The 22,789-nt window shown below is 26.9% G+C and overlaps 2 protein-coding genes across 2 annotated transcripts; both read right to left on the bottom strand.

Moving 5' to 3' along the window:
• Positions 1 to 8,609: 8,609 nt before the first annotated feature.
• On the bottom strand, positions 8,610 to 10,166 carry LOC101502881 (protein BIG GRAIN 1-like B). The gene has a single exon (XM_004501380.4). It carries the CDS (start codon positions 9,806 to 9,808, stop codon positions 8,732 to 8,734), a length of 1,077 nt encoding a protein of 358 aa, XP_004501437.1. The 5' UTR covers positions 9,809 to 10,166; the 3' UTR covers positions 8,610 to 8,731.
• A 7,365-nt stretch (positions 10,167 to 17,531) lies between these two features.
• Positions 17,532 to 22,389, bottom strand: LOC101503211 (omega-amidase, chloroplastic). Its single transcript, XM_004501382.4, has 10 exons — positions 22,102 to 22,389; positions 21,912 to 22,028; positions 21,584 to 21,808; positions 21,276 to 21,369; positions 20,602 to 20,676; positions 20,075 to 20,153; positions 19,074 to 19,089; positions 18,484 to 18,564; positions 17,928 to 18,010; positions 17,532 to 17,821 (listed from the first exon to the last, which is right to left on the bottom strand). The coding sequence occupies exons 1-10, from the start codon at positions 22,333 to 22,335 to the stop codon at positions 17,743 to 17,745; spliced, it is 1,083 nt and encodes a 360-aa protein (XP_004501439.1). The 5' UTR covers positions 22,336 to 22,389; the 3' UTR covers positions 17,532 to 17,742.
• Positions 22,390 to 22,789: the final 400 nt, after the last annotated feature.

The raw sequence follows: 22,789 nt of genomic DNA, 5'->3' as shown, positions 1-22,789 counted from the left end.
TGGTACGCAAATTACCCTGGGTCGTTTTCACATTCAAATACTCTTCAATATACTTTAAGTACCAATATTGTTCTTTACTATTATAAAATATTGTTTCTAATATAGACCACAAAACCGGTCAAAAAATCAAGAAAAAAAAGCCAAAAATAAATTAAACAAAAAATATAATCGTGTAAGATTAATCTCGAGATAACTAAAATTTATTTAAAGAGTTAATATCTTTCAACATACTAAATTTTTTATATAGATCCATTTAAAGGATTAATATATATATTTATATTTATTATATAGATCGGTTAGAAATATTATGTTTCAAACCCTACTAAATAAATAGAGGATCCAACCATCTACAACTTATATACACTACCATATTATGCCATTATATTTCTCAGTGTAGCAAATAAGGGTGCATGTAAGAACCAAGCTAGTGATTCAATTAATTCAAAAATTCAAATTTAATTCAAATCAATTAATTAATTCGGTTGATTTTTTTTTAATGTATATTTAAAAATTAGTTTTACGTGATTCAAAACTTATCACTCGAATCAAACTATTATACTTTATTATTATTTTCATTTAGTTTATACAAAATTAAATTAGTAAGGTTATTTAAACAAGTATGTTCTAATATAATTTTTATTTTATTTTCAATTGTAGTTTATATATTTGTTTTAATAATTTAACAAATATAGAGTGTTATAAAAAAATTGGTTTTTTAAATTTATTGATTATTAAAAATATTTTTCATTAAACTAAACTAAACTAATTATTTTTTATCGGTTATGATTGATCCAAATCTCAAAAACAATATTGTAAAATCCAAACCAAACAAAATTAACTATTTTTTAACTAATTCAAATTGTGTTCAACATAAAATCTGACATATTATAAATCTAGTTTTTTATTATTATTATTATTATTATTATTATTATTATTATTATTATTATTATTATTATTATTATTATTATTATTATTATTATTATTATTATTATTATTATTATTATTCAACCAAGATCTCCATATATAAGAAACAAGCTAGTGATCCAATTAATTCAAAAATTCAAATTTAATGTACACAATAAACAAAAGTCGGATCTAGCATAAGAGGATTAGATTTTTACAATATGGTGAACTCAGTTTAAATTTTACATTTAAGATCCGACACATCTCGAATAGAATTAACTTATATAGAGGAAATCTACAGGAAAAAAAAAAGATTTAATATATACATAATTTATGATTGTTAAATCACACAATTAAATAAAGTTTTAATTGTCATGTACACATTTTCAATATATAATAATAATAATAATAATAATAATAATAATAATAATAATAATAATAATAATAATAATAATAATGCTATAGTCTAAATTTGAATCATAAAAAAAAGACTCAAAATCTTACATTTTACCAATCGAGCTAAACTATAATAATAAGTAAATTTTTAATATAATAAATTATTTAATTTTGAGATTTTTTTTCTTTGTTAAATATTCATGTTTATTTTAGGTTTAAAATCTTTGCTTTAGTGGTTTAGCTTTTGATCATCATCCATTACCAAAACGACTTAAATTTTAATAATTGTTTTTTCTGCAGAATCGCCATGTTTTTAATATGAAAATACTAATTTATTATCAAAAATTTATGATGTAAGGTTTTTTGTGGGATTTATTTAGTAATTTTTTTATGTGCAAACTTAATACAAGAATAAATGGATATACCTAGAGCAATTTTTAGGACTTTTCAACTATTGGAATATAGGTAGGGATTTTAAACCCTCCCAATATATTTTTAGGTATTCTTGGAGGGTCAAAATTTTAAGAAAATAATAAAGTTATTTTTCGAGGTAGAAAATACTAAAATAATATGATCTTTTTGAGTTTGTGAATGTCAAAGTCCTCCTAAATATTTTATGTGGAATCCTCAGTAATATTTTATGAGGAAAGTATTTGTTAAAAAAAAAAATTGGACTAATTTTAGGACTAAAACCCTCACATAATTTGTGTAGTGAATTGGAGTGATTAAATATTTATTTTTTATTAAATAATTAGATATTTATTAAATATTAACGTTAAAAACGATCATAAATCTATAAATTAATGACGTCTATATACAGGATCTACTTAAGAACCTTAGTGGAAGGAGTTTTATATGGATTCTTTAAAGAATCTCAACCAATTACTTCTTACCACTGGATTCCAAATTATCATTACCAATCATATTGTCTTTTTGTTTTTGTTTTTATTCATAATATTCAATCTCGATAACTAATTATTAGTTTTATTAGAAAAAAATTAAACTTATAATTTTATTGTCACTCTAATATCACTACTAAATTATCTTAAGACTCTCCTAATTTTGTGTGTTGTAGTTGTGCTATACACACTTCTTACTTAAGGAAATAATTGAATTTGTTAAAATATTGAAGTGTAAGAGAGTATGCTTACGTTAGTGCCACACACGAAAAATCGTTGATATATATCTTCAACCAATTAAATTGTTAAAATTTTAATTGTTTTGAAAATTGTGGATAAGTATTAATTAAACTACCTATATGCATTCCACTAAATTACTTTTAGAATTTTAAGTTCAATATAATTAAGAAAATGTATGTGGATGTAAAAATTTCAAAATCCCAAAAGAGAGAAAAAAATCTAGCATCAGCTCAATTTTTTTTTATTAAAGATCAATTATTTAAAGTTATTTTATAGTTGAAAATCACCTTTTTAGATTATTTTATTTTCTATTTTTTATTTAAATAAATAATTTTATCACCTTTTTTTTGCCTTTTATTTTATTGTCTAAGTGCGATGTTGTTTTGTTTGTTGTTTTAGTGTAGCGTTTATTTAATTTTTTTTTTTATTGTAATTTTTTATTTATTTCAGATGGATATGTCAACTTCGATAATACAAATTCAATCAATGATTTTAACGCTTTTAGCGTTATAGCTTCAAAGACATAGATATTTTATACACTTTAATGTTAATATATTTGTAAATTTTATTACATTTATAAACTATTTTATATTATTAACTTATATAATATAAGTGTATTTACAGATAGATTTTTTTGTATTTAAAAAATTTAAATTATATTATTTTTTATCGACGTGATTTCACTCTGATACGACAAAATTAAAAATTTAATTAGTTGGAGTTAGCTAACTCAAAAATTTCAAAGGGAACATAGAACTGAGTTATATCGTGGGTTTTGGTTTATGAAAGAGAACGAAAAGCAGCGTTAAAAGAGATTCTATTGTAGGTAGCACAAAAAATATCACAACGATCGTTCCTCTTACTTTATTCGTACTTTGAGTAGGATAAGATAAAGTGAAAGCGGTTCAAGTTTAACGGTGTAATAGAAAATCACATCGGGATCACCCATATATTTTGTCTTTGTCTTTTGCTATAAAAAAGCAAGAAATTTCACTTTCTTAATTTATATATCACCACATTTTCCTACTTTTTTTCAAAAATACTGTTCCATAGTTTTCCTTCTTCTTTTTTTCCCCCTATTTCACACATAACTGCTTTATGAATTATGATATATACTTTTTTTTCACAATATATATGTACCGTAAAAATATCATATATTAATATGATTATTGCCTTTAGCTTTTTTGTTAAATGGAAAACAAAATTGATGTTTTTTGTTTGGTCAAAAATAAAATTGATGTTAAAAAAAGTAAAAAAATACATGAATGAAAGAGATAAAGCCGGCCAACGACGACGGACTTGATGACTCCAATCCAATGCATGCTTAGATATATTACTATGTAGTATGTACCTTATTACCTGTGATGTTAAGCTTTACCATATTAATAAAGCTTTTTACTTATGGCGAAAAAAATATCTCTAAAAGCCAAATCAACAAGTTTTAGTAAGCTAGATGTATTGGATCTGAGATCCTTTGAGGTGATTAGAATATATTTATCTATATTGTACGACTAAATTTTCGTCGGATAGACACGAAATGAGTTTGTGACCAATCAAAATGTTAGTAACCATGCAAAGTCGGCGGAAAAAACGGAGACAGAACCAATTAGATGTGTTTCATTGTTCTCGTCTGTACCTTTTGTCTATTTTTCCTTAACTATAATTTTAATTAAAATTTGTATTTTTATTATAAAAATAATTTATTTAATTACTGGTTTAAAATTGAATAAATTAATATATTAAAACTCTTAATTTTAATAATTTTAATTTATACTAAAATAATCCCTTACATATATTAAGATACCGTAAATTTTTTATCGACATACATATTTTTTTTATAATAGCGTAGAACTTCTTATATTACATGAGATTAGAGTAACTCATACCCTGTTGAATGAATTTTGCTTATAAAAACTAAGTTATTTAGATATAGAGTCGACCAAGGGCAAGCTCTAACATAGTAGGGCTCTTTTCTTATTACAAGAATATAAGGACTCTTTTGATCGTGTATAGTTAGGATTTTTATGATTAAATTGAGGTTTTAGTCATAAACTAGCTAACCCAACATCCATACCAATGACGAAAATTAAATTCAGAAAGCACACTTTTTTTGTAGGCTAAATTCAGAAAGCAAACTTAGCAGTTGGATCTTCTCTAGCTAAATAATATAATTAATCGAAATCTTTAGTATATAAAGTTGCAAACTCTCTTGAACGTGTATATTTCTTTTTTCTTTTTTCAAAAGAATTGATCTTTTGGATGAGACAGCGAAAATTTATTCCTTTCATCATTGCTAGGCTACTTATCCAACTCACCCACCGTACGGAATCTCCAATCAACGAAAACGATAGGAACTATCCCTACACAACTTATTTTTGTTTACAAAAGAGGGCCCAACACAAAATTTTAATCCCATGACACATGAAGTTTTTTTCAACTTATTATTATTATATTACACCAATTTTATTTGAATTTTTTACTAAAATTCAAATAAATAAAATATATCAATTGATAAATTTAAAGTTGTTAAAATCGAAAGAGATAAATTTATGAATAAATTTAATTTTTAAATAGTATAAATTAATAAAATATTTATATATATATATATGACAAAATTAAGTGTTCGAATTTATATATTTAAATTTGTAATATTAACGATATCAAATTTATTTATTAAATTTATAATAAATCAAAATTAATTTATTAATATCAATTAAACAAACATCACAATAAAATTAAAAAACTACACAACGTCGTATCGAATGACGAAAAAAATAATGTCGCATTCAAGTTCAAACATATGATCATAGTTAAAATATGACAGTTAAACTAGATATATGTTTATATATTCGAAATTGTTAATTTACACTCACTTATTTTCATGAAGGTGTAAGTTAATAACTACCCATTTTAGTTTTGAACAAAATAGACAGTATTTACTATTTTAAATAAATAAAATTAAAAGGCAGTTTTATAAATTTTATTTTAGTTATTAATGATAAAAACAAAATGTATACTATGAATCTATGCCTTTTGATTTTTAGGTGTAAATGATCAATCAATTTTTTCAACCTGAACTATAAAATCAACTATTTACTATAAAAAGTTACTTAAATAGATGGATATTACTTTAACTGACAGTTTTTTAATTTAAAAGTTGCAAATTTATTTCTTTTTTATAGTTAATTTTTTCCCTCATTAAAAATATTAAAAAATAATATTACTTGTAATACTACTTCAGTGTTAAATTAAAGTACTTCATAAAAAAAAAAAATGATTTTATTAATGTTAAGTACTATGATTAGTAGAGAATCTTTTTAAGCGGGACATCCTCCCTCTCCCAAGCTTATATATATGCATGCTCGTCACGTAGTGATGTTAATTATATACTTTATTTTGAGTAGGCTATTATTAGACCTACCGTCTCCTAACAACTCTATCAAATTATGAAAAGGACAAAAATAAACTCAATATATCGAGTGGTTCTTCCTCTTTCTGTTTTAAAATAATTTAAGATATTTATATATTTATTAAAAAATATAAAATAAAATATTTATTTTACAAAAAATTAATTTTAGAAAACTACTACATGATTATTGCTTTATTATTAAAATAAAATATTTTAAATGAATGTTATTTTCAAAATAATTTTAATTATTATTTTAAATGTATCATTTAATAAATATTATATATATTATTTTTAAAATATTAATTATATTAATAATAAATAAAATATTCATTAAATTTTTTGATATATTAAATAGGATTTTAGTAAAAATACGTCAACTTTTTAATAAATTCATAATTGATATTTAATTTTGAATTAATATTTTTATTTCTGAAGAATTTGTTTTGCTTTAAAATTTTGGAGAGTTGGACTTTGATAAGCAATATGCATCCCCTTGTTCAAACGCTACCGCAACTATTAGTGTTACCACGTGGCAGAAGCCTTCTCGAGGATGCTTTACATATAATACCGATGCTTCAATTTCCTCTGCATAGTGGGTATTATGTATTAGAGAACTCCTCTTTGCTTTAAAGTGGGTGTAAAAGAACTTCACATTAATGAGGCATACTTTAAATTTGATTCAAAAATATGGTTGAAAAATTTCATGTTAATAAGGGTGTTATCATTCTAAAGTTGTTTGAGATAGAGTGTTTGGCAAAACGATTTTATATACGTAAAAAAAAAAAAAAAAGTAGATTTAGTAAAAAAAAAGTAGAGAGGATGGAAACTTGGGTATGTATTTTTATTTAATTTTTATAAAAAGATTGTTGGCGCACGTGTGTTTGTTTGTTAGTAGTACGATGAACACGGATGGGTGATGTATGATGTGTGGGTGTGATTAATCGGCATCTTAACATCCACAAATACAATGATAGCTTGTTACTTTTCCGCACACATAATTTGCTTTCAATTTCAAGAGCATAATGTTAAGTAAGGGGTTTGCATTGTACCGTGCAGTACCAATATTTTGTGCTCAAAACAAAGGACGAAACTATAACTGCAGTTTTACCCGTGCCCTGTATCACTCAACATTATTACGCATTTCGATCATAACTTTTTCTGCAACCATAAAACAACAACTCATTACAATCAACCCAACACCATTAAAGCACAACATTTTTAAATTCAAAAAGAAAACAAAGCTTACAACTATTCTTGGACGTTGGGTTATGCCAGTATCTGTATAGAGACTAGACAACGGTAGCGCAACCTGCAAGTTACAGGGGCTAATACTAAAATATACTCATCCATCCTATATTAAGTATAATATTATTAAAATAAAAATATATCAAAATAGAAGTAACTTTATATTTTTCATCAAAATAAATTGTAACTTTTAGAAATATAAAATTATAATTAATATAAGATGGAGATATGTGGAAAATAGGAATTTATAGAGAGAAAGTATTAGGTTGGCTTTAGCTAGTAGTAGTATTAACTTTCTCTATTCCCGTGGAAGAAGATCTGCCTTTCCCTTTACAATCACACACTCTTGCTTGTGATTTCGATCTGGAATCTTTCGTTTTCCTCTTTTCTTTATTTTTGTTCTTTTTCCCCTCCTTTGATGACTTCCTTTTTTTCCTTCCTCCTTCAGCTAACTATTCTGTCACAGTATCAATGTGAATGTTTGATCACGATCGGGTAGAAAAGAAGAATTAACACATCCCCACCTCTCTCTTTTTACAAAACCAACTACCTACCCCACTCATCACTTTTATAAATCACTTAAATACTCTTCTTTTTATCATATTCTTCCTCACTCACTAATTTACCGTCTCTCTTCATTAATGTAATTCAAAAATTACTGATTAAATAAAAAATTCTTAAAACTCGATAATTAAGAAAAAGAAAACACTAACGCGTGCTCCAATGACATATGATAATTATTCAAATACAGAAAATTTACATTGAAACTTGTACTTTCAACTATTTGAAACTTCAAATATTTTTTTTTTTAATAAAACATTTCTATTCTGATATTTTTAATATTTACTCTTAAAAAAAATATATATTTTGAAATGCACATTCCTACAAAAGCAAAAAGTTTTTGTATCAAGTAATTTTGTCTAGCTACAATCATAAATCCAAATTATTTAAGGATTAGTTTACAATAGATATTTTTATAAATAATTCATCGTAAAATTAAAATTATCATAATTCTAACGATCGTCGAAAATATTTTAATACAATTTGTCTTTTATAAATAAGATCATAATTTCAATTTAATATATATATTAATTAAACAAATATTATTTAATTTAATATTGAAATTATGAAAACAAAAACAATCATTAAAGTTTATTTCTAAGTTACCACTTATTTAATTTCTAAACAAATACCGGTGGATAGTATACCATCAATCATATACATGAAATAGTGGCCCTCTCTTAACCATATACGATTATACACGTTTGGTTATGTAACAGATAAATCCAAAAATTTCCTAAGCCTAGAAATGGCAAAAATCTTGGATAGCTACTCATTTTATACAGCAATTCTCGTGTTATAACTTCCAAAGTCTTGGTATATAAAAGTTTTTTATGTACTTGTTATTTCAGAAAGAAAAAAATTGTTACACATATAATTTACAACAGTGTATTAACAATTTTGTTGACACTAGAAAAAAATCAGCTCAAGCAAAACAGGGTAACCAAACGAAAGAATGAATTAAAATTGATGCTTATAAAAAAAGAAGAACACGAAAGTAATTAAGAAAATAAATATACAATAATCTGTATTGTTAATGATCAGATGATTCTACTAATTAGAATTAGAACTACAAGAACTACATTATGCGGCCATTAGCAATGGCACGATTAGTACTAACACGAGTAGTTTCAAACACAGGCAAATCCTCACAATACCTATTATCATTCCCCATCACCATTAAGTGATCAAGCTCAAAAAGATCTGAACTTGAACAACTTGCCACGTCATCTTCATCATCATCGCCTTCATTTTTCCTCATTGGAAGAAAATCCCTCAAAATCTTATACTCTCTTAACAACTCTCTACCAACTTGTTCTTCCTCTTTCTTCTTAGTAACGACCTCTTTCTGACCATAATTTCGATTATCTTCATCGATAATCACACTTACTGGGTAAAAACGCACCGTTCTTTTAACACTGTTGCGCAATTTGTCTTTTGATGTAGTTGAAGTTTTGCTTAAACAAGAACGTGAGAATGAAGATGCTGAAGAACAAGTTGAAGCTTGATTTCTCTCTGTATTTACGGTTTTTGTCTTCTTCGTGTTGTTGTTACTCGTAGTGAAAAGATTGTTGATAAAATTTGTGAGTTTTCCACCTGGAGAAATAGGTTGTTTCACCTTTTTGAGATTGTTGTAAATCTTCAACGCTCTTGATTTCGATTTGATTAAACCATCTTCATCGTTTGCAATAAATTTCTCTCTAGGTAAACTAGTTTTCACATTCTTAGGCCTCGAAGGAGCGAAACACGAAACTCGTGATTTCATTTTGTACAATGATTCTGTGTCAGAAGATGATGATAATAAACCAGAACTTGAATCTGAAGAACTTGAAGTGGAACTAAAGAACAGAACATCATGTTCGTGAATCTGATGATTATGATGAAACATTTTTGTTTCGACTTGTGTTGCAATGTTTTGGCTTCCTTTCCAAGTTCGAAGAAGATTTGGTTTTTCTTCAATGGGTCTGTTGCATTTTGAATTTGTTTTGGTCTGTTTCTGAATTGTTGTTTCTGTGTAGAGGTTGATATCGGAACCTTTTGTTTCTCCTTCGTCGATGGAACGGTAAATTTTGTCGAGAAGAGTGGAAGAGAAGGAGGGGTTTTCAGTGTAGTTGTGAAACCTTTGTTCTCTACGCGTTTTCTCCAACTTATACATGTTTTGGTAAATTGGGAATGTGAAATGAAGAAGTGAGAAAAAGAAAAGGTATTGTTTGTTTAGGCGTATTTGGGAAGATGGTGAAAATAATGAGGATTAAGAAGGTGGTTTGGGTTTGTGTGGTTGTTGGAAATGGCAGAAGAAAACGTGAAGGGAGTAATAATGAAAGGAGAGTGGCACGGTGAAGAATGAAGGGGGAAGGGAACAGGGGAAAAGAGGGGGTTTATAAAGGTGTAATGAGTCACGCGCGTGCATTTCGTTCTTCTTCTAATGGGGGACACAATGCCAGTTAGGCATATGCTGACGTGGCATTCCTTTCTTCTCAGATTGTACTTGCACCCAGCCTGCTTGCTTTTTTGCTGCTACTTTCGTTTTGGCGAGTCTCAAGTTCGAATTTGTAGCCGTTCATTAAGTTTTATGTCTAATTTGGTTGGGGAATAGATGCTAGAAAGTAGATATCGCCCAAGTTGAAGTAATGCAAAATGTTTTGGTTTGGTGTATGCTAAAAACCCATGTCACACGTGGCAGTGCTCTATATTTTCAAGCATTTGATTTCTTTTAGTCATAAGTTTGTGATAGTCCCTCTTGCTACAAACATCATTTCTCTTTGATATATGGACAGACATATAAATAGAGAGAGCCGCGTCATAAATATAATTTTTTTGGATAAATATATGTTAGTATTTTTTTCTTCACAAAAAATTTAATCTTTTTACTTATAAATTCTTTCAACTTAAACTAGTTCAGTTATCTAATTCACTCGGTGATGTTGTAGAAAAAAGAGAGATACACAAAAGATAAAAATGTTCAATAAGTGTATAAAAAATAAGAGGCGTTCAAATATAAGATTATTAAATAATAATATTTATGTGTGTGGTTGAGTTTTTAAGAAAAAAGAGGAAGAGAAACAAATTTCTCTTATAAACACAATTTACTATCCGTGCATTTTGAGAGGATATGAAGAAAATGATAGAATAAATCATTTAAAAATCATTTTTATTTACTTGAATAAAACATTATTTTAATTAAAATAACCCGTCTCTCAACTCTTTTTTTGAATTTAAGATATCTTTAATTTTATATTTATTTTTTTTTTCATTAAAATAATTTTCTTTTGAGCCAAACAAACATTTAGTGATTTCAAAAATTTGAATATACATTCTCAAATGAGTATTTTCATATCGATTCACATAACATAAGGTTCACACATATGGGTGAGTCAACTCTTAAAAATTATTTTAAACTCTAACTAAGATATTAAAGTTTTGTTTTGAGGGATAAATATATGTCTCATTCAGGAGGTTTGTTTTAAGGATACACATTTCATTAGTCTCATAATAATTGGGATATTTGATCATTTCACGCATATTAAAAAATATATGTAAATAAAAAAGAAAATATTATTTTTATTAAATTATTTTTTTAGGTATCGATATATTATCAAGATCATAACATATTACATTTAAAGTTATACAATTATTATTAATAAAATGGTACAACTGACAAAAAAAAAACATTAAATTTTACATATAAATCAATTTTTGTGGAATAGATAGAATATTGTTTTCTTTAGTTTTAATTGAAGGATATCTAACTAAGTCACTTTCTCAAACTTTAGAATAAAGGGATCTAAATTTCTACCTTCATGAAATAATGTCAAACGTGTTCAAGTTTTAAATTATCTTCAAATAATAGTCTAATAGAATATTTATAAAAATGGTCCATCTTATATTTTGAATGTATTTTTTTCTTTAATTATATTATTTAATTAATACTAGTTGTATTTTTTAAATAAAATATATCTTATTATATATTTATAATAATTGTAATGTATCAAATTTTTTCGTTCAATTATATATATATTTGTAATTTGAGCGAAATAATTAAATAATACATTTATTATTACCCGTACGCCATTGAAAGGTTTTAAAATGGAAAAACAGTAATTGTACTGTGGACTATGGAGAGAGATATCCCTCTTTTCTTTCTGTATAAGGGCAACAGAAAATTTGAAAATGTTTAAATTTGGTTTGGTAATTAATTCCCACAGCGGTATATGCGCCCCGGAATATTATTTCATTCGACCTGGATTATTTGGTATCCAAGGTTTTTAAATGTGTCGATAAATGAAAAATAGTGGTTGTATTTATGGTAGGTAAATTTAAAGGGAACTAGTAAAATCCTGTGGAGAATTGGTAACAGTTTTCCACACGGGTACTGTTATTATATTATTTTCTTAAATCATAATGAAAGAAAATTAATAAAAAAATTATCTTATTTATATTATGGATGGATTTTTTAATTTATTATAATTAATAATAATAAATAAAATTACAATTGATAATGAGTATGATATATTTGATGACGACCTAGTCTCATATTTTTGTATATGTGATTGAAAAATATTTGTTCAATATTTTTTTAATATTTATTAAAAAAGATATTTCATTTTTTTTAATATTTCAGCTTAAAAGCACTATTGATATCTCAATTTTGCCAAAAATAAACTTTTAATCCTTTCATTTTTAAAATTGATTTTTTTGTCCTTCCATTAACTAATTCTTAAAAACAAATTGATTCCTATTATTTTTTTATGATCCCATTGTCTCATTAACGGCTTAACACTTAGATATCATTTATGAGTAGGATAAAATATTGTTCGTATCATTATTATTGTAAATAATTTTATTATTTATTTTATTTATATATTTAAATATTACAAATAAAATAAATCAAATTTTAATTATTTTTATCAAAATATTTGAAAATTTTAAATTATTGTTGGACAAAAATAAAAATATTAAATTTAAATATTTTAAATTTCATTTTATAAATATAATTTAATTTAATTTTAATAATTCAATGTATAAATAAAATAAATATTTATATTAAAAACGTAAAAAATTAAAATGTTAAACTAAAATAAATACAACTTTAAATGTTTTATATAAAGTATTTTAAATTATAAATTATTAAAAAAAGTTTAATCAAATAAATAAATTTAAAAAATTATATAAAAATTTATTGAAAATTTTTAATTTTAAATATTTTGTCATCTTCAATTGTAATTAACTCACGCAAATGTTAATTCACATTCGAATCCGAGACAAGACATTCAATCTAACAATATCTATACATTTGTTACTTGAAGTAGAGTTTAAGGATCATGATTTTTTTATTTGTCATTGATAAATATTTGTCTTGTACTTTTTTTATGTATATGTGATATATTGCTTTTGTGATTCTTTTTATATTTATTATTGACAAATATTTATCCTATTTTTTTTCTACATCAATTATAAATATATATCTCCCATTTTATTTAAAATATTTATAAATCATAAAGATTTGCCTGTGTGTTTTTTAAAAATTAATGATAAATATTTGTGTTGTATCTTTTTATATATTTATAATAATTATTTATTTTATAATTTTTTATATTTATTACTGATAAAAATTTATTTAATGATAAAAATTGTTAATATTTTAAAATATATAAGATAAGTTGTTTAGTTAAATTAAATAATTATAATAAACAAATTAATAAATTTACTGATAAAATTATTTATAATAGTTAATTATAAATTAACAATGCTTAAATGAAAAAAATAAGTTATTAGATTATATAAACTCAAAATAATATTTTCAATAGTTAAATTACAATTATTAAAATTTTAAATTTGTGAAATTTGAGCTAATAAAATATTACAATAATAAGGGTTGAAATTTAAAAGTTACAATAATATTCAAATAAACAATAAAAATAAAGGTTTAATAAAAATAAAATCCTTGAGTAAAACAAAATATAAAAATAATATTTTCACTAAGAAGTTTTTAATTCAATTTATTACGAAAAATGAAATAATAAATTTAGAGATATTATAACGTATAGAATGAAAGAGTTATTGAATTACAATCATAAAATCATTATAGAATGAAAGAGATATTATAAAATTCATTGCTCATATTTTAAAAATAAATTTTAAAATAATTGCTAGCTCTTATTATTAATTAAAATAAACACAAAATAAAATAAGATGGTTGAAAATACATTTGTACCTTTTTAAAAATTATTGTGATTTTATGTACATCTTTGAGAAAATAAATAGAGGTAACAAATCACAATAATTTTTATAAAATAAAAAAATATTTTTGACCCTTTATTTCATATTATGGTTATTTTAATTAATAATTAGAGCTAGTCAATTTTTTTAAAAAAACAATAAATTTAATTGTAATAACATTATTAATAACATTATTAATAGTTATTTAAATTACTAGTACTAATTATTAATTAAAATATATAGATGAGACAATATGTCTCAATTTTAAGAAATATGAGAATTAAAATTATAAAATTAAAAATTAAAAATAAATGGACAAAAGTTAAAATTAAATGTAAATAAAGAAACTAAAATTATAAAATAAAATGATCAAAATTACGAATCAGTTAAAATAAAAGGATTAAAATTAAAAAATTAAAATTACATATTAGTTAAAACAAACAAAATAAAATTGAATATAACCCTTTTTCAAAACTTTCTTTTGTCTATCTAATAGATTACGTCTTCATGAAGATATGAATGCATAGAATCACAGAACAATAAAATCGAACGTGTGAGTGTAACCAATCTCTGGATGGATTAAAGTCGATATATTAATACATAAATTTAGATCTGGAAAGAAAAACATAATGATTAAGTCTATTGAAAAGGAAAGATCGGAGTTACACAGCAAATCCCACATGGCCATATGGATCGACACCAAGGATTTGTCCCAATTAATTATATTCACTTGTCAATATCACATGACTTTCAACATTTGGTTTTTTTTATGTATATACAGTTCTCTCAAGACATAAACTTTGTTAACATAACATAAATGACCCACATGCCCTTTGTGCACCCTATCTTAGAGATAAAGGTCTAATGGTTATTTCATTTTGTCTCTAAATTCAGCTTCAACGAACGTGATGAACAATTTCAAGGAAGCTGTTAACTGTTAGAATATGGTTAATTAAATATTTAGTAGTGTGACAGTGTACTAAGATATCGTGAGGTAGAATCAAACCAATTAGAGAGCATATAATAAATCAAAGCGAAGAAAAGAATTTGTGCTGCGTAAAGGAAAACATTATGTTGTACTCGGCAGTGGAATTTTATTAGACCTTGCAGCTTCAATCATTCCTTTCAGGATCTGATCAAATCATCAAAAGCCAAATGAAATTGTGTTCGGATTTGGTGATTTGAATTGGTGGCATTCATTGACCGCTTTTGCACTTTTTTTTTTATTGCTAGCTGCATTAACATGTTTGTTTCCAGTTCATTTATGAAACAAATACTTCCTCTGAATCGAATCACCATCATGTATCAAAGATGTTATAGTATCTATAAAATTAGCATATTAAATTTACTATAAATTTTTTTAATATGTATGAAAAAAATAGTTAAAATTTATAATTAAAGACAGAGGCAATATTATTTTTACATGAAATTCTAAAAATAAATTTAAAATAACTTCTCCCGAAAAAATGTAAAAAATAAATTTTTTAAAATCCTAAAACAAAATTCTTACTAGTAAATATTTTATTTAAAGAAAACATTGTTAAGAAATATGCAATATTAATTGGGAGTAGGATTTGGGCTTTGAAGACATAAATCTGAGAAGGAGCCCACAGCATGCTTCTAGGTAGTGTACAACATGCCGGGGCATGGGAATGGGCATGGTAGCTGATAACCTGACAGTACATTGAGATACCCGTGTGGCGTGTACAAACAAACCTGCACGTAGCCACATGCCGCAGGTACATTTATTATGGGACTGCGTGACTGTTGGAATCGTATTTGGATTATACGTACTTAATGTGCGTCGCTATTGTTTATTTTAGCCACCGGATCTTGAATCATGGTAGACTTTGTTTTGTTGTAATCATTTTTTGAACATACAATTTCAACCGATCAATCTCAAATAAATGATTGAGATATTTTTTAGGTTGGAATTAGATTGATTTATTCTAAATTTAACACAAAGATGAGTGATTTTAGACATTCGATCGTAATCGTTAGATATACGAGAAAGAAATATCATGATAATAGACATGATATTTTGCATATATTTTCATTATGAATCAATTAATGACAATTGTATTGTGATTACATCGTTAAGTGATACTCTCTATTTCTTTATTAGAAGGACACATATTTTACATTATAGGGTGATTTGAAAATTATGAATTTTTATCTAATATTCGTAACAAAGACTCTTTAAAAACTTTAAAACGACATAATATATAAAAAAAGAATTTTAAAATTCACAATTTTTTGAAAATTATAATATTAATTTACATTATGCTTAGATTAAATTAGGTTTATATATATATATAAAAAAATCAACATATATCTACGTAAAAATTTAAACATAAAAATTTAGTGACATTGTGACAGTTGTGTAATTTAATTATAGAAAATAAAGTGGTTTGTAAATACATCCCTCACGACGAGTAAATGACCAATTACCTCCTTCAATCTTAGTTCCATCACCGTATTCATAGACAATATTATATATTCAATATTACACCATATTAACTAAGATTAAAAGAAATTGTGGAAAACTGTGGACATTTTCTACGGAAGGATCTCATCTATTGATTCCACATATTGCCCATTTGTCGAACATTAAGCTACTTCGAGTGGGACCTGTATTTTGTGTCGTCCATTCTTTTTTTTTTTTTTTGCATTTACTAAATCAAAACATTGATAGTCTTTTAGTCTTTCAATTAAAATCAAACATATTAAATTTAATATTTTAAATATATAAATTAAAATTAAAAGAATTTATTTTTTAAATTATTCGATCATAATGATCTAAGGTACATAATGCCTTCTAATCAATTTCCGTCCATCTTTTTAAAAATGTTAGGTTGCAATTAAATAATTAGATTTAAATTGTCAATATCAAATATAAAATCAAATAATTTTTATTAAATTTTATTTATTTTTTGATTGAATTCATAATTATCAAAGTTTCGTTTTTTCTAACAGTTGAAATCATTGTTTGTTTTCTTAAAAAATATAATAAATTTTATCATAATTAAATTACGCAACTGTCACAATATCACTAAACTTTTATGTAAATATATGTTAATTTTTTTGATATATATATATATAAACCTAATTTGATCTAAGCGTAATGTAAATTAATGTCATAATTTTCAAAAACATTTCAGCCATATGTCATTCACACGAGACATGGCCCATTTTATGCTTCCATCCAATATGCTATTCAAAACTCCACCTCCGCTATGGTACAATGTGCATGAGCCTACTAACTGAGCAATCTGGTGCATATTTTGTTAAAGGATCGTACAAAAAGCACTTATTAAAAATATAAAAGTAGAGAATTTATATTGAAAAGAACAAATTTTGACTTTTAAATGTTGAATACATAATTTCTAATATACTGATCAATATAATTTTTTTATCTTTAATGCTAAACGAGTAACCCCAATAAGACTTGTTAGTATTTCCCTTTGTTAAATTAAAAGGATGTTTTATTCAAACAGATTCATGACATTGATTTGGGTGATGAATTCACTTGCAAATTGTAGGTTTAGATCCTTGAATCCAATGGTTTGTGAATCCGGCGGCAACGGCTGTACATATAACCAGTTCCCTCATAGCACCGGAACCGATCTTGAGCATTGATACAGACGACACAATTCACGTCACATAAACTTACAACTCACAACATACCATTCCTTTACTTTATAACAATTAACAACACACCAAACTATTAGAGAAAACACAAATTCGTTTATTTTTTTCCTTAGTTCAGGAGTTTGGGTTCCATATCATCAATAATACAGCATCCAATAACCACAAAAGATGACACGCTCATGCTTCTTACAGGGTATTATAATTATGCAGATGCTCCACTCAGTGAGAATTCAGCCTCTGCAAATCCACCAATTGGTATAGATCACCTCGCCGTTGCTTAGTCACGGGGAGGTTTGTCCTGAGTAATCAAATCACAATATAACATTTCATAATGATTAATTGACATCACTGGCAACCACAAGTAAAACATGTGCAAGATAATAGTAGCTTGAATGAAAGTAAACCTTCTCTGCTCCAATATTGAATAATCAATTTCTGCTATAATGGTTGCCTCCTCATGTTCTGTAGTAGCCAGAACTTCTCCAAACTGCCACATCGATACTGTCCAAGGTAAGTTTGTGCCTTACTGACAATTACATATTTTTCCCTTCTATTTGTAATTAAAAATAGGATTTATTAAGTTTTTGGTCCCTATAAATATATCATATTTCGTTTTTAGTCCCTCTAAAATTTTTCTTCAAACAATGGTCTCAAATATTTTCTGACAACAATTTTGGTTCATGGTTTTAAATCAATCCATGTGTATCGTCTAAATTTTTTACTAATTTTTTGCATGTATGTTTAGAACAATATAAGAATCTCTTCTACAAAAATTTAGAATTTTTTAACAAGGGATGAATTAAATATAATTTTCTTAAGCTTTTATCGCTTAAAAATTCATATTTAATTCATCTTTTGTAAAAGAATTCAAAAACTTATACGATACCAACTTGTATAATTAGTGCATTTTAAATTTAACAGCTCTACCAAAGAAAAACTAGATATAAAGGATACACTTACTGGACCAACAAGAGTGGAGTGACCCCAAGCCACATAACCAGATGCAGCATCCCGAGCAGGTGAACAGGTTGCCACATATAACTGTTGAAAATGAATTTCTGTAAGTATGCACTTGTCTCCTCAGCATAAAAAGTTTCAATTCACAATATATTATGGTTATAATACACAGAGAGACCACTAACTACAACCCAGCTTTAATCACACAATCAACTGCACCAATCCCAACAATTCAAATGTAAAATATTATGGCAAATTACTTTTCTCAATACCTATTCTATTATTTTCTTTTGATATGTGTAGGAGTCATGCAATCTTTCCAACATATATGGCTCATCTATAAATACATCAATCTGAATGGCCTGATTGGACAACAAATGTAGAGTAATGTTTGCTTTCTAGAACTTATCATACATTAACGCCAAATTCTTTAGGGATTTTTCGTTTTGGTAATTTATTTTCTTGATTTCTTATTCAGCAAATATCTTGCCAATTCAAAGCTACTTTCCTAAATAAAAGAATCAGTTTATTTTTAAATTTGATATACTTAAACAAAATAATATTCCAAAGTTTCAAAAATAAGGGGTCATTACCTGATTATCTGTAGCCCTGCATGTGAAGAAGAAAACACATTAGAAATGAAATGGATTGGAGATCAGTAATTATTATTGAATCAATCAACATCTTCAAAAAAATTAAGAGTTCCAAGCGCCAAATATTAGGAATCCAGTGAAAGAAATGGGAGCAAAACAAAGAGAATGGTGAAACCACTATATATTCTGACTGTAAAGTATGATCATAAGTTTCTCTCCGTTCCTACAACCAAGGTTATATTTATCCATAAATTCCTATTGCAAATTATAAATATGGTTCAGTGAACTATCAGCCTAATTTGATGGATGTAACTAGGGCAAACATTCATAGAACTGTCAGGTTTATAGTGGTTATTTCCGCCTCCGGACAGTACCTAGCATGCTGATGGGCCTTTAATATACATATATATACCAGGGAAGAGTAAATAAAAAATTAAATGGGATTGTTTGGGTGTATGAGGGGAGGAGGATAAATGCTTTTCTTTTGAAGCAGAAGTAGGAGGATTAACGCTGTTATGTACACAGAGTAAGGGGTGGATGAAAAATGACAGATTGAGAGTAACGAAGAAAGTAAATAAGGATTAAGAAGGGTGGCAAGGAGGAACAGGAATTAGGGAGGGTGATTTTTCAAGGATGAGAGCAACGAAAAATTGGATAAGGAGGCGGTAGAACGGAAGTAGGGAGACTAATGAAATTTTGGAGTGAGGTTCGGTGGCTTAGGCCCAATATGACAGTCTGTTCTTTCAGCTCCGATTGTTCTAGTTGTTGCAGTATTTAATTTCTTTTCTCCGTTTTTGAGTATTCTGTTCTTTTCCTGTATTGCCGAGTAGAATTTTTCTTATCTACAAGAGTTTACATGAAGTGAACCATAAAATTCAGTACACTTTTTCTGTCCCTGTCACAAGCACATTATTCAAGAATGGATGTAAAATTTCAAAATATCAGTAGTATAATATTTGTTACAGGTTCTTAAACGTCCAATACATTGTATTTGATACTACCTGGCCCTCTGCAACAACTCCCAATGCAATGGTCCAGTTGTCATGTTAAAAGCCCCAGGATAGCAGAGCAAGTGAGCACCTGGAATAAAAAGCTGAATACTGTAAGTTCCCCAAAGGCCAAAGCTAAAGAACAAGAAAAATAATAAGAACCATGCAATGCCCGTTTGGGAACAAATCAGCCCAACTGGAGAATTAATCTTAAGCAAAACTTACAGATTTCATGGCTTATACATATTACATGAATAATTGACAGATTACATAATAAAGAAAATGAAATATCATACCAAAGAATAATTTTTAAGTTTCTTTCAGTATATCCCTAAAAAAAGAATTACACTAAAGTATCAGAAGTCAGAACCAATTTCTTTTCTGGTATCCACCTCAAAGGAGAAAATATTGTTACTCCATCATGCTAAAAGAACTTAGGAGGCATGAATAAAATCCCTTGGAAAACTCAAATCATCCCCAATCAAATAGAAGTGGGACAAGATTAATTGTTTCTGACCAAATTAATAGAAAAGACAAACCTCTTGCTGCATATATCATTGCTAGTTCCGGAAACCTAATGTCATAGCAGATGCCTATGCCAATGCGTCCAACCTCTGAATGAATCATTTTATTATTACAATTAGTTCACTAAAACACAGAAAAAATCATTGCAAGAAAGACAATAATAATGGAGAATTAACAATTAGACCACTCTCGTGGCACATGCTAGACATAAAGTATGTTCTCTTCTATAAATAAATTTCTTCAGAATGTTTCTTCCTAGAACTAAAAAACAATAAAAAATACACAGTCCAAATAAGTGAACATAATCATCAAAATATACAGAGAACCCTAGTTTTTAGCAAAATCATCCCTCATAGACACATTCATTCACTAATTGTGCATAAGGTAAAATCATCTGGCACTTAAGTTCAATATGACTTATGGAAGAGTGTAAGAAGCTAAACATTACGATCAAGAGGTTAACCCCATCCAACAGTAAAAGTACAACCATACAAATAACAACTTTCACTTTGCTTTCTTTATCCATATCTGCAACCATTCAATATTAGTATAATTTTCTGTAGTTTAAATACACATTATTCATTTACATGATTACAAACACAGGCAGAATAAAAGGACTGCATCAATACTGAAACAGATAGAACCGGGAAACATATGCCTAAATAAGTGTTGAAAGAACATGTTAGACCTGTGTCAACAATTGTCGGAGTCTCCCCAGCAGTAAGAGTCTTTGATTCAATAAAGGTAATCTTCCCAGGGATGTCAATATCAAAAAGATGAATCTGTAGTGACACCACCAGCCAATCATAAATTACAACAAAAAAAAAAAACAGAAAATACTGACACTGATTCATGCATAACATAACTGACAATCCAAATTCTGTTAAGGTATGACAAAAGTTAAATTCCAATAAGAAGCTAGCATATAAAATAAAATATAAAAAGCATGAAATAGATAATCGAATAATTGAGATTAGATTCCCATGAAAGACAAACCTTACGGTGTTTGGCTTTAAGGTTTCCATCAGTGCCAAAGACACAACAAGTGTTGTACAAGCGATCACCAGAACGTTCAGGAATAGAACCACCCACAATGGTGATTTTCAATAAACGAGAGAGTTCAGAGAGCATTGCAGTAGAAGGAGAAGCATCACCACCAGCATCAATATCCTCAGCATAGACAGGAAAGCTATCATTTGAATAAGGACTATTCCAAATTTCCTAACAACAAAAAAGCACAATTGTACAAACACTAATTAATTAAATTCAGAAGAAGCAACAGGTGGTTAATAAGAAAGGTGAACAAGTAAAATAAGAAGCTTACCGGTAAAAGAATGAGCTTAGCCCCCTTGGCAGCAGCGTCTTGAATAGCAGTGCGAGCGTGGGCGATATTTAAGTCCTTATCGGATGTGACTGAGAGTTGACAGAGACCAATTTTGAACTGAAATGAAAGGAAGGAAAATGAGGGAAATGAGGGAGAAAGAGAGAAAGGGAGAGGGAGAGGGAGAACTTGCCTTGGTGAGAGGGGGGGTGGGCATGGGAATTGCGGGGGGTGCACGAGCTAGTTCTGAATTGATGGATGATGATGCAGCAGACATGATTGGAGAAGGGGAAGAGTGGAATTTGCAGTTGCGAGAGGGAAAGGGGAGAGTGTTAGAGAGAAAGGGATTGAAGATGCGATTTCGAGTGTGGTTGAAATTCAAAGATTTCAATGTGTGCATTGACGAAGATATTACGGACGTTTTCATTTTTGTTTTGTTTTTGGAAACTGACTTTTTGCTTTCATTCGTCCTTCAGGCCATCTCATATCAGGAATTGTGGGCGCTTTCACTTTTAGGGCATATTAGGAATTATCCTTTTTTTTTTTAGAATATATTTTGGAATTATATTCAGTTTAGTGCAATAATTTTGTTGAAGTTTTAAACCACACTAAAATTTTAAATTTTGTCGAAATCACAATTAGACAAATTTATTTCATTAATGATCCTTAAAGTATATTTTTCTCGTTCTATTTTTTATAAAGTTATAAATTTATTTCATTAATGTAAAGTAAATAAAAATTTGTCATCTTCTTAATATTTTTTATAAAGTTATAAATTTATTTCATTAATATAAAGTAAATAAAAATTTGTCATCTACTTAATCCTAGCATCATTATAAGATCGACTAATTAGACAAATTTCTATACATTTTAAAAACTAC

The sequence above is a fragment of the Cicer arietinum genome, chromosome 5 (genome assembly GCF_000331145.2).
Source record: "Cicer arietinum cultivar CDC Frontier isolate Library 1 chromosome 5, Cicar.CDCFrontier_v2.0, whole genome shotgun sequence".
NCBI classification, from domain to species: Eukaryota; Viridiplantae; Streptophyta; class Magnoliopsida; order Fabales; family Fabaceae; genus Cicer; species Cicer arietinum.
Note: the sequence above shows the minus strand (reverse complement) of the source record. Positions and strands in the feature narration are given on the sequence as shown.

Excerpts from the sequence above, each read along its gene's own strand:
- LOC101502881 (XM_004501380.4), bottom strand. The coding sequence starts at position 9,808 with ATGTATAAGTTGGAGAAAACGCGTAGAGAACAAAGGTTTCACAACTAC.
- LOC101503211 (XM_004501382.4), bottom strand. The coding sequence starts at position 22,335 with ATGAAAACGTCCGTAATATCTTCGTCAATGCACACATTGAAATCTTTG. Across the intron at positions 22,029-22,101 it reads CCACCCCCCCTCTCACCAAG|TTCAAAATTGGTCTCTGTCA; the intron begins GCAAGTTCTCCC and ends CTTTCATTTCAG. Across the intron at positions 20,154-20,601 it reads AATGATATATGCAGCAAGAG|GTGCTCACTTGCTCTGCTAT; the intron begins GTTTGTCTTTTC and ends TTTTTATTCCAG.